Source organism: Girardinichthys multiradiatus, chromosome 6 (genome assembly GCF_021462225.1).
Source record: "Girardinichthys multiradiatus isolate DD_20200921_A chromosome 6, DD_fGirMul_XY1, whole genome shotgun sequence".
In the NCBI taxonomy this organism is placed as follows: domain Eukaryota; kingdom Metazoa; phylum Chordata; class Actinopteri; order Cyprinodontiformes; family Goodeidae; genus Girardinichthys; species Girardinichthys multiradiatus.
The window spans coordinates 45,118,597-45,131,862 of record NC_061799.1 but is presented as its reverse complement, the minus strand read 5'-3'; the positions used below and the strand labels follow the sequence as shown (position 1 = coordinate 45,131,862).

Here is a 13,266-nt window from a genome sequence, read left to right as displayed (position 1 = left end):
GACACTGGGCTGAAATGGTCAATAACAGAACCAAGAACTGAGCCCTGAGGGACTCCACTAAACATGAGAGCAGCTGAAGAACTGAAGCTGTCAGCAGTGACTCTGAATACTTTGTGTGGTGAGTCTGATGGAAACCAGTGGACAGCAGGTCCACAGAGACAGAACCAGTTTGAAGTGAACTGAACCAAAGTTCAGCTCTGATTGAGACGTCCAGACTCCTCTGACGGCTCTGCAGGAGGTTTTTTATTCAACTATCAGCCACTGAAATAATGAGACTGGAGCTGAAGCAACATGGACGTCTGGTCCTGCTTTTGTCTTCAGAGGAACAAAACAACATGACTTGTTTGTGTCGGTGGTTTGTGTTTCTGTCTCAGTGTGGTTTGTGTTGCTCTGATCAGTGAGAACAGAAGTACAGTCGGCTGCTTTGTTTCTTCCTGCAGCTGAAATCTCTCCTGTTGCATCATCGACAAATACAGAAAAGTTTGATCATAATTTAGATTCAGGTTTTGGTTTAATGATGATTATTAGAATGAATAATCATCATTAAACAGATTCAGCTGTTTTCAGTCTGATCAGAGTTGATGGATCAGCTCTGAGTTCAGGGTTTGAGATGTTTCTCTCCCAGATGAAGACCACAGGTGCTTCCTGGACTGATTCTTTCAGCTCAGTCGATGCTTGTAACTGTCATCGTGTTATTAAAGTGAAAAGCCACAGCTAACGGTGTGGAGGCTGCAGAGCACAAACCCACACAGCTGCAGGAAGGAGGTTTGATTGGCTGTCAGCAGTTTGTTCTGTTCTAATAACCACTGAGAACAGATTCATATCTGCTGCTCTACAAACTCATCATCTGCCCTCCATCTCTGTGGTTTGTTTCTGCTTCCTGGAAACTAAATCAACATTAAAGCTTATTTACTCTTCTACCTCCATTTTGCCCTGTAACACTGTAGATGAGCTGGTAGATAACTTTCATTCTAAAATCTCCGACATCATTGATTCAATTGCTCCAATTAAAGTGAAAGTCGTTTCTGGGAAGAAAATGTCTCCATGGAGAAGTGCTCCACCAGTCAGAAGTGAAAAAAAGGAGTGTCGAAAAGCTGAAGGCAGGTGACGAACGACTGGACTCCAGGTTCACTATATTATCTATAAAGAGAGACTATACAGATATAACCTACAACTGAAAAATATGAGAGAATCTTTCCCAATTTCACCAAATAAACTATAAAAACTTAGAAGAAATCGTACAGCAACTAAGCTCTTAGGTCTCGATGTTTTACCCACAGCTTTCCTTCAGAAAGCTTTGCCTGTAATAACATCTGATTTAACACAAATAATAAACACGTCCCTTTTGTCAGGTGTTTTCCTCCAGGCCCTAAAAACAGCAATTATCAAACCTCTATTGAAAAAGAGCAACTTGGACAAGCTGCTACTACAGAACTACAGGCCAATATCAAGAATCAGGAGGGTGGGGGGGGGGGGGGGGGCCGAGTGTCAGGGTGGTTTCTGGGCTTTGTTAACCAAACCTCCCCTTCATCAGTAAGATTATTGAAAAAGCTGTGTTTCAACAGTTAAACAACTTCCTAACAACGACCAACCGCTTCGATGTCTTCCAGTCAGGCTTCCTGCTCACCACAGTACAGAGACTGCTCTTGTCAAGGTGTTCAATGACATCCGTATAAATGCAGACTGTGGAAGAACCACAGTGCTGGTATTATTGGACCTTAGTGCAGCATTCGACACTGTTGATCACTCCATTTTATTAGAGTACCTGGAAAACTGGGTCGGCCTTTCTGGTACAGCACTCAACTGGTTTAAATCCTACTTGAAGGACAGGGACTTTTTTTGTGTAAGTAGGTAACTTTACATCAGAGAGCACAAAAATCACATGTGGTGTTCCCCAAGGATCCATCTTAGGGCTCCTTCTATTCAATATCTACATGCTCCCCCTAACTCAGATTTTAATAAACAACAACGTAAGTTATCATAACTATGCAGACGACACACAGCTATACGTTACAATGTCATCAGATGATTATGAACCCATTCAAGCGCTGGGTAAATGCTTAGAAGAAATCAATGCTTGGATGTGCCAAAATGTTCTTCAGCTGAATCAAAACAAAACTGAAGTAATAATCTTTGGACCAAAGGAAGAGCGTTTAAAAGTTAGCACCCAGCTTCAGTTAATACATCTAGAAACCACCAGTCAGGCTCCAAACCTGGGTGTAGTGATGGACTCAGACCTGAACCTTCAGAGGCACATAAAGACAGTAACAAGGTCGGCCTTCTATCACCTAAAGAACATCTCCAGGATTAAAGGACTAATGTCTCAGCAGGACCTTGAAAAACTAATTCATGCGTTCATCTTTAGTAGAAGTGATTACTGCAACGATGTCTTCACAGGTCTGCCTAAAAAGTTGATCAGACAGCTGCAGTTGATCCAGAACGCTGCTGCCTGCGTCCTCACTAGAACTAAGAAAGTGGAGCACATCGGCCCGGTTCTATAGTCCCTACACTGGCTCCCTGTAGCTCAAAGAATAGACTTTAAAATACTTCTGTTAGTCTATAAATCACTGAATAGCTTAGCACCAAAATACATTACAGACTTGTGTTCAGTGGATCAACCACCCAGACCTCTCAGGTCTTCTGGCTCAAATCTACTCTGCAGAACCAGAACCAGAACCAGAACCAGAACCAAACATGGAGAAGCAGTTTTTAGTTCTCATGCTCCACTAATCTGGAATAAACTCCCAGAAAACTGTAAAAGCGCCGAAACCTTAAGTTGCTTTAAATCAAGATAAAAAACTTATTTGTTTAGAGTGGCCTTTGACTGTGCCATCTAAACATTATTGGTTATGTTTTCAGTCCAACTTTCATTGCATTTCTTATCAATCATTTTATCATAAATTCTTTATTTAATTATTTTTTATTATCATCTTTTTAATTATTGATTTTTTATTCTCTTTTATTATTTAATTACCTTTATGCCACTGCAGTGTACTTTCCCTATTATGTCTCTTTTTCTTTCTTTCATGTACAGCACTTTGAATTGTCTTGCTACTGAAATGTGCTATATAAATAAACTTGCCTTTCCTTGCCTTTGATGAACACAATAAAGTCGGCGAGTAGTCAGCGACTCTGCGAAACTAAATAAGCTTATTTGCACTATTAGAACTTGCCTTTCTCTTTGACTTGATATGAAAAAAATGGCTGTACATGCAACGGCATACGGTTCCTTTTATCTTTTTTTTTTTTTTTACCTCTAAGGTGAATATATTCATTCTTAATGTCTGGAAACCGACATTCGCTGGAAACTGGAGTCAGATTCCTTGTTTGTGCACACAGTCTTGGCCAATAAGGCTGATTCTGATCATTAATTCTTCATTTTCCACTGGTAAATCCCACTGTCTGACTGAGTTCCTGCTGATGAAACTACTTCAGGTATCTGATGAACTCATGGAGCCAACATTCAGCGTTCAGTCCGGACTGATCAAACCTCTTGATGTTTATTTTCAGCAGCTGGAGCTTCAAAGCAGCTCGTTCTGCTGTTTGTTGATGTGTGGAAACAACAGTGTCATCAGCGTAGAGTCTCACATTCTCACTGTGAGATGATTCAGACACAAACTAAACCATCAGAGGACCAACAGCTGGACCTGCTGGATATCAACACTGTTTGCTAGACTTTCTATCAAAAATATATCAATTAATTAAATTTAAACCATTTAAACATTGTTGATGTAAAAATTAGAAATTTACACAAAAATTATATTTTTGAGTTTATTAAAATACTTTTTAATCAATGTACAGAACCTTTAACACTCTGTGTTTACAGTGTATAAAAAATAAAAAGCAAGAAATAATTATTTGAATAAAAAGCAGCAAAATGAAATCAAATTTATTTTCTAGTTTGTCTTTAATAACATTTGTTCATACTGATTAAAGTGGTGAATGAGATAAATCACTGAGATGTGATGGTACTAAAAGTTGGAGAGAAAACAGTGAGTCAGCAGGTGTTCAGATGGTGGACGGTCCCTTGGTTCTGAGCATCATCAGCAGAGAGAGTCCACAGCAGTACACCAGACTCTTCACTATCAGTACCGTGTAGAGCAGGCAGAGCAGCTTCACCCTGCACTGAGACTGGAAGGACACTGACAGCTTCACTGGCAGCTGAGGAGGGACAGAACCTGCTGGTGGACCAGAACGTGGAGGTACTGCTCCTGGTGGAGATGCGATTGTTGGATCTGGAAGTTCTAGAAGAAAAAGAAGTCCAACAGGTCAATCATGGTGTGAAATGTCCCAGTCTTCTTATGAAGCTGAATCACTGCTGAACTGATCTTCTGCTTTTCTTACCTTGGGTCAGGGTTTGGTTCCTCACTTTGCCGCCCTCATGTATAACTTCACAGATGTATTCATAATTGTAGAGAGTATCATCATTAACCAGCCTGACCATGGCAGAACGTTCTGACCCGCTGAACTCCACCTGTTTCTCCTCAGCAGGGGGCAGCTGCTCCTGCTTGTTGTTCTTCTCCTGCCTTTTCCAGGAGATCTGGACCAGAGGAGGAAACATGTCTGAGGCCAGACACATCAGAGCGGTCTTTCCCTCCATGGTGGGTTCTGTTTTCACCGAGCACACAGTCACCTCGGGTTTCTTCACCGATTTACCTGAAGAAAACAGCAACAAGCAGCACAGATACAGTCAGCAGCAGCTACAGAGCTGAGAAAAAGTATTTACACCCTCACAGATTTGTTCTGGTTTTGTTTAATTAAACATAAATGTTTCAAAGATAAACTGAGAAAATACAAAAAGTTGTTTTAAGCTGATAATTTCATTTATTATAAATTTATTAAACCATACCAGCTTTATTTAAAGAGGACTTTAAACGCCCTCAGAACCAGCCTGCTGTACACAGAGTAAATGAAACAGCAGTGACATGATGCAATAAGAAAGCAATAATTAAATCAAAAGCTCCTAAAATTAATAAAACAATTAGTCAGAATGGAGTAAAATGGAAACAGATAAAAACAAAACTTAAAATAAAACAATTTAAACGATTTAAAAGTTAACATCTCAGATGGTGTCAAAGGTCAGGGAGAAGAGATGGGTTTAAATAAGGGATTTAAAAGCAGACAGAGTAGAGGCCTGTCTGATGTCCAAGAGAAGGTTGTTCCATCATCTAGGAGCTGCTGCAGGAAAAGCTCGGTCTCCTCTGAGCTAAACTGGTCTAGAGCTGCACCGCTGATGCCCCCCGTCTTTAATCTGTCGTTAAAAACCTTTAAAAGGACTGATTCTGTATTGTGTAAAGATTTAAAACCAGGCTGTAAAACCTCTAAAATGTTCTGCTCTTTCATTAATGACATTATTTGGTTGTAGACTTCCTTCTCAAGGGCTTTCAGAAGAAACAACAGTTTAGAGATTGACCTATAATTAGGAAGAACAGAGGGTCAAGAGTGGGTTTCCTAATCAGAGGCTGGACAGCTGCAAGGGCCAAAGGTCTACAGTGAGGAAAACCTCTTTAAATAATGAAGAAGGAACAGCATCATCTGGAGAACCTGCTGGCTTTAACTGACTGACCACCTCCTGCAGAGACAACAGAGTCACAGGTTCAAAGCTGTCAGACCTAGCAGAGCAAGGCACAGAGACTGAGGGGTCATGACCAGAAGGTGATATCTGGGCCCCGGTGGAAGTGACTTTCTCAATGAAAAACTGGGAAATCTTTTCACCTACAGCAGGTGAGGTTCAGTCCAGTCTGAGTGTGGGTTCATTTAGAACAAAATCAATAGTTTTAAATAAAACACAAGGATTGTAACGTCTGATGCAATCACATCAGACTGGTGTTTAACACCAGCACTCCTTTCATATTTGGACCGACCTGTAATTTATCAGTCTTCCATCTGCGCTCAGCTCTCTCCTTGCAGCCTGAGTGTCAGAATTTAACCAGGACTCAGACTTGGGTCTAGGATGTCTGATTTTTAATGGACCCACAGAACCCAGAACTGTTTTGTAGGTGGAGGTAAAGCATGAGGTGAGATCATCAGGTTTATTGCACCATCTCTGGGATGGCACACTTCATTATAAACAGATGAAAACTGACCAGCAGTGGAAGAGATAAAAACACGACAGAACCGAGTTTAGCTTTAATGCAGGACAGGTTCATCTCAAATAAAACAGGCATGTGGTCCAAAAACACTGGATCACTAATCACCAGGTTACAAACAGGTAAACCATGAGATGAAACCAGATCAACTGTGTCCATGTTCAGGCATGGGACCCATCACAGACTGCACAAGATTAACAGAGTCAATACGGTTTAAAAAGGACTGAGCCGTAGATGAACCAGGACACCATTAATACTAAGATCACTAACAGTAAGAACTCGGTCAAACTTCAGCATCATTTCCAGCCCAAAGAGAAATCTTTGTTCCAAAGAGTTCCCAGAAGAACCCAGAACAACATATAAGTTCTGCAGGCCTCACTGCCCCAGTTAAGGTCAGAGGTCATGATTCAACAATAAGAAAGAGAGACTGGGGAAAAATTGCCTCCATCGTAGAGTTCGAAGGACAGAACCAGTGCTGACCCAAAAGAACACAAAGGCCTGTCTCACATTTAAAAGAAAAACTTCTTGATGATCCCCAAAATATTCTGTGGACTGATGAGACAAAAATGGACTTTGTTGGAAGGTGTGCGTCCCGTTAAATCTGGTGTAAAACTAACAAGCATTTCAGAAACAGAACCTCATACCTACAGTCAAACACGGTGGTGGTAGTGTGGTGGTCTGTGTCTGCTTTATGCTTCAGGACCACCTCTTAATTACTCAAGAAATGATTAAATAAAATATTTAAATAATAAATAATTTACAAAAAAAAAACTATTTAGGCATGGTCTAGTCAAAGCCTGGACGTAGATCTGAATCAGATGATGTAGCATAACCGTAAACAGGCCGTTCCAGCTGGAAAACCCTCAGATGTGTCTGAATTAAATCAATTCTGCAGAGCAGAGTGGGTCAAAGTTCCTCCACAGTGATGTTAAACACTCATTTACCAGTTATCATGATCACTGATGGTGATCAACAACCAGTTTTTAGGGTGTAAATACTTTTTTCACATAGAACCAGGTTGGTTTAGATAGATTTATTCCCTGAATAAATAAAATAATTTCAAACAGTTTTTTGTAATTTCTCAGGTTATTTTTGTCTCATTTAAACTTTATTTGATGCTCTGAAATATGATCTAAGAGTGAAAATAAATTAAAAACAGAAGAATTCTGGAAGGCGGTAATTTTTCTCAACCCAAATATTCTCTGATCACTGAACTACTCATCAGTCCAGAACAAAGTTCACTACAGAACCAGGACTCACCCCCACAGAACCTCAAAGTTTTATTCCTTTTAATCCATTTAATTGATCATTTATAAGCGCTTCTACCTGCAGGGCGGCGGGGGGGTTGGTGCCTGTCTCACTATCGACCGTCATTAAATTAATCTACAGTTAAATAAAATATCAGACTGTTTTATTTCCTTACTTCACTAATTAATACTTTATTTGTGTTGCAGACTAATTTTCTATATATCTTTTTTACAAAGTAAAGTTTTTCTTTACTTTCATCTAAAATAAAACCTTTTATATTTGTTGCTCAGTTTTTATATTCACTATATTTTCACTAAAACTAACAGATCGGACCAGTTTTAAAAGATTAAAATTTAAAACCTCTTAGCATCAGGATTAGTAGCTGAAAACTGAGTTTAGTTTAACAGAGATTTTATATTAAAGAAAGAAAAGTTCCCGTAAATCCTGAAGCAGCAGAAAGTGACTTTAAACACATTTTAACTTCTATAATAAAACAATAAATGTTGTTTCTTACCTGAAACATACAGTCTGGTTCCAGAACCAAAGATGTGGTACCAGAACCCTCCACACAGTGAGAAAGACTGCTCCAAAACCCAGTCTGCTGTTGAATGGGTCAGCTGAGGTGAACCGGTCCAAATGATGAAGCAGGACCATATTTCAGCTCCATGATGTGTTTCTCTAATGTTCACATCAACATGACTGTCTCTTCTTCTCTTCTCTTTTAGCCACACTAGCAGCATGGTTCTGATGTTGATGTCAGTCAGTGGGTCGGTCCACTACTTTAGTCCACATGGACTGGATCTGGGAGTTAGTTCAGATCTTCATGTTGTCCTCAGGATCAACTGGAATAAAGTTTGCTGCTTCTTCATGATTGGATGCAGATTTAAAAAGTGTCTGAATGAGAAGAAAACAGTCCTGTAATATGAGCTGATGTTCAGGAGATCATACCTGAACTGTCTTGGAGACGTTGCTCTGAGCTCCTGTCTGGATCCTTGGCAGAAACATCAGAAATGTGCTCTGAAGATCCAAAGCAGGTCTGAAGGAAGCTCTGCAGACATCATGTATGAAAGCTCTCATCTCTCCCAGTGTGTCTCCTTGTTTGTTGGGATGTTGTCTTGCTGAAAGTCTTCAGTGTGTTCAGTCTGAGCTGCAGCTGCTGAAATCTCCTGTGATCATGAATGCTGCATGGTGGTCTGTGGTTTCCTGGATGCTGATGGTGTCATGAAGCAGAGTGAGAGCTGCGTCTGAGTTGGGAATGGAAACACATCAGGAGAACAAAGCTGGACTCACAGGAAGGAGAAGGAGCAACACTTGGTCATCAATATTGTCCCATCTGGAGACTGATGTTTGGAGTAGATGGAGAGTGTCTGTAGGTGGAGGTCAGAGGTGGAGGTGTTGGAGGACAGAGGTGGACATGTTGGAGGACAGTGGTGGACATGTTGAAGGATGGAAGTGGAGGTGTTGGAGGACAGAGGTGGACATGTTGGAGGACAGTGGTGGACATGTTGGAGGACAGTGGTGGACATGTTGGAGGACAGAGGTGAACATGTTGGAGGACAGTGGTGAACATGTTGGAGGATGGAAGTGGAGGTGTTGGAGGACAGAGGTGGACATGTTGGAGGACAGTGGTGGACATGTTGGAGGACAGAGGTGGAGGTGTTGGAGGACAGCGGTGGACATGTTTGAGGACAGTGGTGGACATGTTGGAGGATGGAAGTGGAGGTGTTGGAGGACAGAGGTGGACATGTTGGAGGACAGTGGTGGACATGTTGGAGGACAGTGGTGGACATGTTGGAGGACAGAGGTGAACATGTTGGAGGACAGTGGTGAACATGTTGGAGGATGGAAGTGGAGGTGTTGGAGGACAGAGGTGGACATGTTGGAGGACAGTGGTGGACATGTTGGAGGACAGTGGTGAACATGTTGGAGGACAGAGGTGGAGGTGTTGGAGGACAGCGGTGGACATGTTGGAGGATGGAAGTGGAGGTGTTGGAGGACAGAGTTGGAGGTGTTGGAGGACAGAGGTGGATTGTTGGAGGACAGAGGTGGAGGTGTTGGAGGACAGAGGTGGAGGTGTTGGAGTACAGATGTGGAGGTGTTGGAGGACAGAAGTGAAGGTGTTGGAGGACAGAGGTGGAGGTGTTGGAGGACAGAGGTGGAGGTGTTGGAGGACAGAGGTGGAGGTGTTGGAGGACAGCGGTGGACATGTTGGAGGATGGAAGTGGAGGTGTTGGAGGACAGTGGTGGACATGTTGGAGGACAGCGGTGGACATGTTGGAGGATGGAAGTGGAGGTGTTGGAGGACAGAGTTGGAGGTGTTGGAGGACAGAGGTGGATTGTTGGAGGACAGAGGTGGAGGTGTTGGAGGACAGAGGTGGAGGTGTTGGAGGACAGAGGTGGAGGTGTTGGAGGACAGAAGTGGAGGTGTTGGAGGACAGAGGTGGAGGTGTTGGAGGACAGAGGTGGAGGTGTTGGAGGACAGAGGTGGAGGTGTTGGAGGACAGAGGTGGATTGTTGGAGGACAGAGGTGGAGGTGTTGGAGTACAGATGTGGAGGTGTTGGAGGACAGAAGTGAAGGTGTTGGAGGACAGAGTTGGAGGTGTTGGAGGACAGAGTTGGAGGTGTTGGAGGACAGTGGTGGACATGTTGGAGGATGGAAGTGGAGGTGTTGGAGGACAGAGGTGGACATGTTGGAGGATGGAAGTGGAGGTGTTGGAGGACAGTGGTGGACATGTTGGAGTACAGTGTTGGACATGTTGGAGGACAGCGGTGGACATGTTGGAGGATGGAAGTGGAGGTGTTGGAGGACAGAGTTGGAGGTGTTGGAGGACAGAGGTGGATTGTTGGAGGACAGAGGTGGAGGTGTTGGAGGACAGAGGTGGAGGTGTTGGAGTACAGATGTGGAGGTGTTGGAGGACAGAAGTGAAGGTGTTGGAGGACAGAGGTGGAGGTGTTGGAGGACAGAGATGGAGGTGTTGGAGGACAGAGGTGGAGGTGTTGGAGGACAGAGGTGGATTGTTGGAGGACAGAGGTGGAGGTGTTGGAGTACAGATGTGGAGGTGTTGGAGGACAGAAGTGAAGGTGTTGGAGGACAGAGTTGGAGGTGTTGGAGGACAGAGTTGGAGGTGTTGGAGGACAGAGTTGGAGGTGTTGGAGGACAGAGGTGGAGGTGTTGGAGGACAGGGGTGGATTGTTGGAGGACAGAGGTGGAGGTGTTGGAGTACAGATGTGGAGGTCAGAAGTGAAGGTGTTGGAGGACAGAGGTGGACATGTTGGAGGATGGAAGTGGAGGTGTTGGAGGACAGTGGTGGACATGTTGGAGTACAGTGTTGGACATGTTGGAGGACAGCGGTGGACATGTTGGAGGATGGAAGTGGAGGTGTTGGAGGACAGAGTTGGAGGTGTTGGAGGACAGAGGTGGATTGTTGGAGGACAGAGGTGGAGGTGTTGGAGGACAGAGGTGGAGGTGTTGGAGTACAGATGTGGAGGTGTTGGAGGACAGAAGTGAAGGTGTTGGAGGACAGAGGTGGAGGTGTTGGAGGACAGAGATGGAGGTGTTGGAGGACAGAGGTGGAGGTGTTGGAGGACAGAAGTGAAGGTGTTGGAGGACAGAGGTGGAGGTGTTGGAGGACAGAGGTGGAGGTGTTGGAGGACAGAGGTGGAGGTGTTGGAGGACAGCGGTGGACATGTTGGAGGATGGAAGTGGAGGTGTTGGAGGACAGTGGTGGACATGTTGGAGGACAGCGGTGGACATGTTGGAGGATGGAAGTGGAGGTGTTGGAGGACAGAGTTGGAGGTGTTGGAGGACAGAGGTGGATTGTTGGAGGACAGAGGTGGAGGTGTTGGAGGACAGAGGTGGAGGTGTTGGAGTACAGATGTGGAGGTGTTGGAGGACAGAAGTGAAGGTGTTGGAGGACAGAGGTGGAGGTGTTGGAGGACAGAGGTGGAGGTGTTGGAGGACAGAGGTGGAGGTGTTGGAGGACAGAGGTGGATTGTTGGAGGACAGAGGTGGAGGTGTTGGAGTACAGATGTGGAGGTGTTGGAGGACAGAAGTGAAGGTGTTGGAGGACAGAGTTGGAGGTGTTGGAGGACAGAGTTGGAGGTGTTGGAGGACAGTGGTGGACATGTTGGAGGATGGAAGTGGAGGTGTTGGAGGACAGAGGTGGACATGTTGGAGGATGGAAGTGGAGGTGTTGGAGGACAGTGGTGGACATGTTGGAGTACAGTGTTGGACATGTTGGAGGACAGCGGTGGACATGTTGGAGGATGGAAGTGGAGGTGTTGGAGGACAGAGTTGGAGGTGTTGGAGGACAGAGGTGGATTGTTGGAGGACAGAGGTGGAGGTGTTGGAGGACAGAGGTGGAGGTGTTGGAGTACAGATGTGGAGGTGTTGGAGGACAGAAGTGAAGGTGTTGGAGGACAGAGGTGGAGGTGTTGGAGGACAGAGGTGGAGGTGTTGGAGGACAGAGGTGGAGGTGTTGGAGGACAGAGGTGGATTGTTGGAGGACAGAGGTGGAGGTGTTGGAGTACAGATGTGGAGGTGTTGGAGGACAGAAGTGAAGGTGTTGGAGGACAGAGTTGGAGGTGTTGGAGGACAGAGTTGGAGGTGTTGGAGGACAGAGTTGGAGGTGTTGGAGGACAGAGGTGGAGGTGTTGGAGGACAGGGGTGGATTGTTGGAGGACAGAGGTGGAGGTGTTGGAGTACAGATGTGGAGGTCAGAAGTGAAGGTGTTGGAGGACAGAGGTGGACATGTTGGAGGATGGAAGTGGAGGTGTTGGAGGACAGTGGTGGACATGTTGGAGTACAGTGTTGGACATGTTGGAGGACAGCGGTGGACATGTTGGAGGATGGAAGTGGAGGTGTTGGAGGACAGAGTTGGAGGTGTTGGAGGACAGAGGTGGATTGTTGGAGGACAGAGGTGGAGGTGTTGGAGGACAGAGGTGGAGGTGTTGGAGGACAGATGTGGAGGTGTTGGAGGACAGAAGTGAAGGTGTTGGAGGACAGAGGTGGAGGTGTTGGAGGACAGAGATGGAGGTGTTGGAGGACAGAGGTGGAGGTGTTGGAGGACAGAGGTGGATTGTTGGAGGACAGAGGTGGAGGTGTTGGAGTACAGATGTGGAGGTGTTGGAGGACAGAAGTGAAGGTGTTGGAGGACAGAGTTGGAGGTGTTGGAGGACAGAGTTGGAGGTGTTGGAGGACAGAGTTGGAGGTGTTGGAGGACAGAGGTGGAGGTGTTGGAGGACAGGGGTGGATTGTTGGAGGACAGAGGTGGAGGTGTTGGAGTACAGATGTGGAGGTCAGAAGTGAAGGTGTTGGAGGACAGAGGAGTACTGTTTTCTGGTCTTATTATATTCAGTGTTGCTTCCTAAGTGGACAGTTTGATTTACTTGGAGTTATATTGTGTTGTTTAAGTCTTCCCTTTATTTTTTTGAGCAGTGTAGTTAACCTGGTTCTGTTCTACAGAACAAAGCTCATTGAGTTCTGGTTACCTCTTTAACAGGTGTATCTGTAAAGGTTCTGGTTCCTCCTGGTCTAGACTGGAGCTCCTCTGCTGCTTACAGATCTTTGGATCAGTGAGAACCTCCTCCTGGTTGCTGACATGTTGTTCCGGCTGGTCTGTAAGAACAAATAGATCCAAGAGCTCATAAATATGATGATTGTCTCCAGAACCTGTGATGTTTGACCCAGACATCCTGGTCCGTTACTCGGGATGTTTCCTCTGATCTCCTTCTAGAAGGAACCAGTAAAGACTTCTTTAGAAATCAGGCTTTAAGCCCCTAAAACATCAGAACTGTTAAGAATGTTTGGAGAAACCTTCATGGAGAACATCTGATGGTTTCTGTGGATTGAAGCTCCATCTACTGAACAATGCCTGGACCCATGGAGTTAAACTCTGTTAAGAAAATGATGCTGATGAGTTTTAAACTA

At 44.7% G+C, this 13,266-nt stretch overlaps 1 protein-coding gene across 2 annotated transcripts; it reads right to left on the bottom strand.

Annotated features, from left to right (window-relative positions):
* Nucleotides 1–3,757: 3,757 nt before the first annotated feature.
* Nucleotides 3,758–12,934, bottom strand: LOC124869734. 2 transcript variants are annotated; one of them, XM_047367809.1, is made up of 4 exons: nucleotides 12,828–12,934; nucleotides 7,852–8,581; nucleotides 4,345–4,656; nucleotides 3,758–4,244 (listed from the first exon to the last, which is right to left on the bottom strand). In XM_047367809.1, exons 2-4 carry the CDS (start codon nucleotides 8,075–8,077, stop codon nucleotides 4,009–4,011), a joined length of 774 nt encoding a protein of 257 aa, XP_047223765.1. In that variant the 5' UTR covers nucleotides 8,078–8,581; nucleotides 12,828–12,934; the 3' UTR covers nucleotides 3,758–4,008. The 2 variants fall into 2 exon arrangements, with proteins under 2 accessions (XP_047223765.1, XP_047223767.1); XM_047367811.1 differs by lacking the exon at nucleotides 12,828–12,934 and having other exon boundaries at nucleotides 7,852–8,200; nucleotides 8,286–8,692.
* Nucleotides 12,935–13,266: the final 332 nt, after the last annotated feature.

Bases quoted from the DNA above. Each gene is read 5' to 3' on its own strand.
- LOC124869734 (XM_047367809.1), bottom strand. From the start codon at position 8,077: ATGCTGCTAGTGTGGCTAAAAGAGAAGAGAAGAAGAGACAGTCATGTT. The intron at 4,657-7,851 runs GTAAGAAACAAC...TGTTTTCTTCAG, and splicing joins AACCAGACTGTATGTTTCAG to GTAAATCGGTGAAGAAACCC. The intron at 4,245-4,344 runs GTAAGAAAAGCA...TTTTTCTTCTAG, and splicing joins GAACCAAACCCTGACCCAAG to AACTTCCAGATCCAACAATC.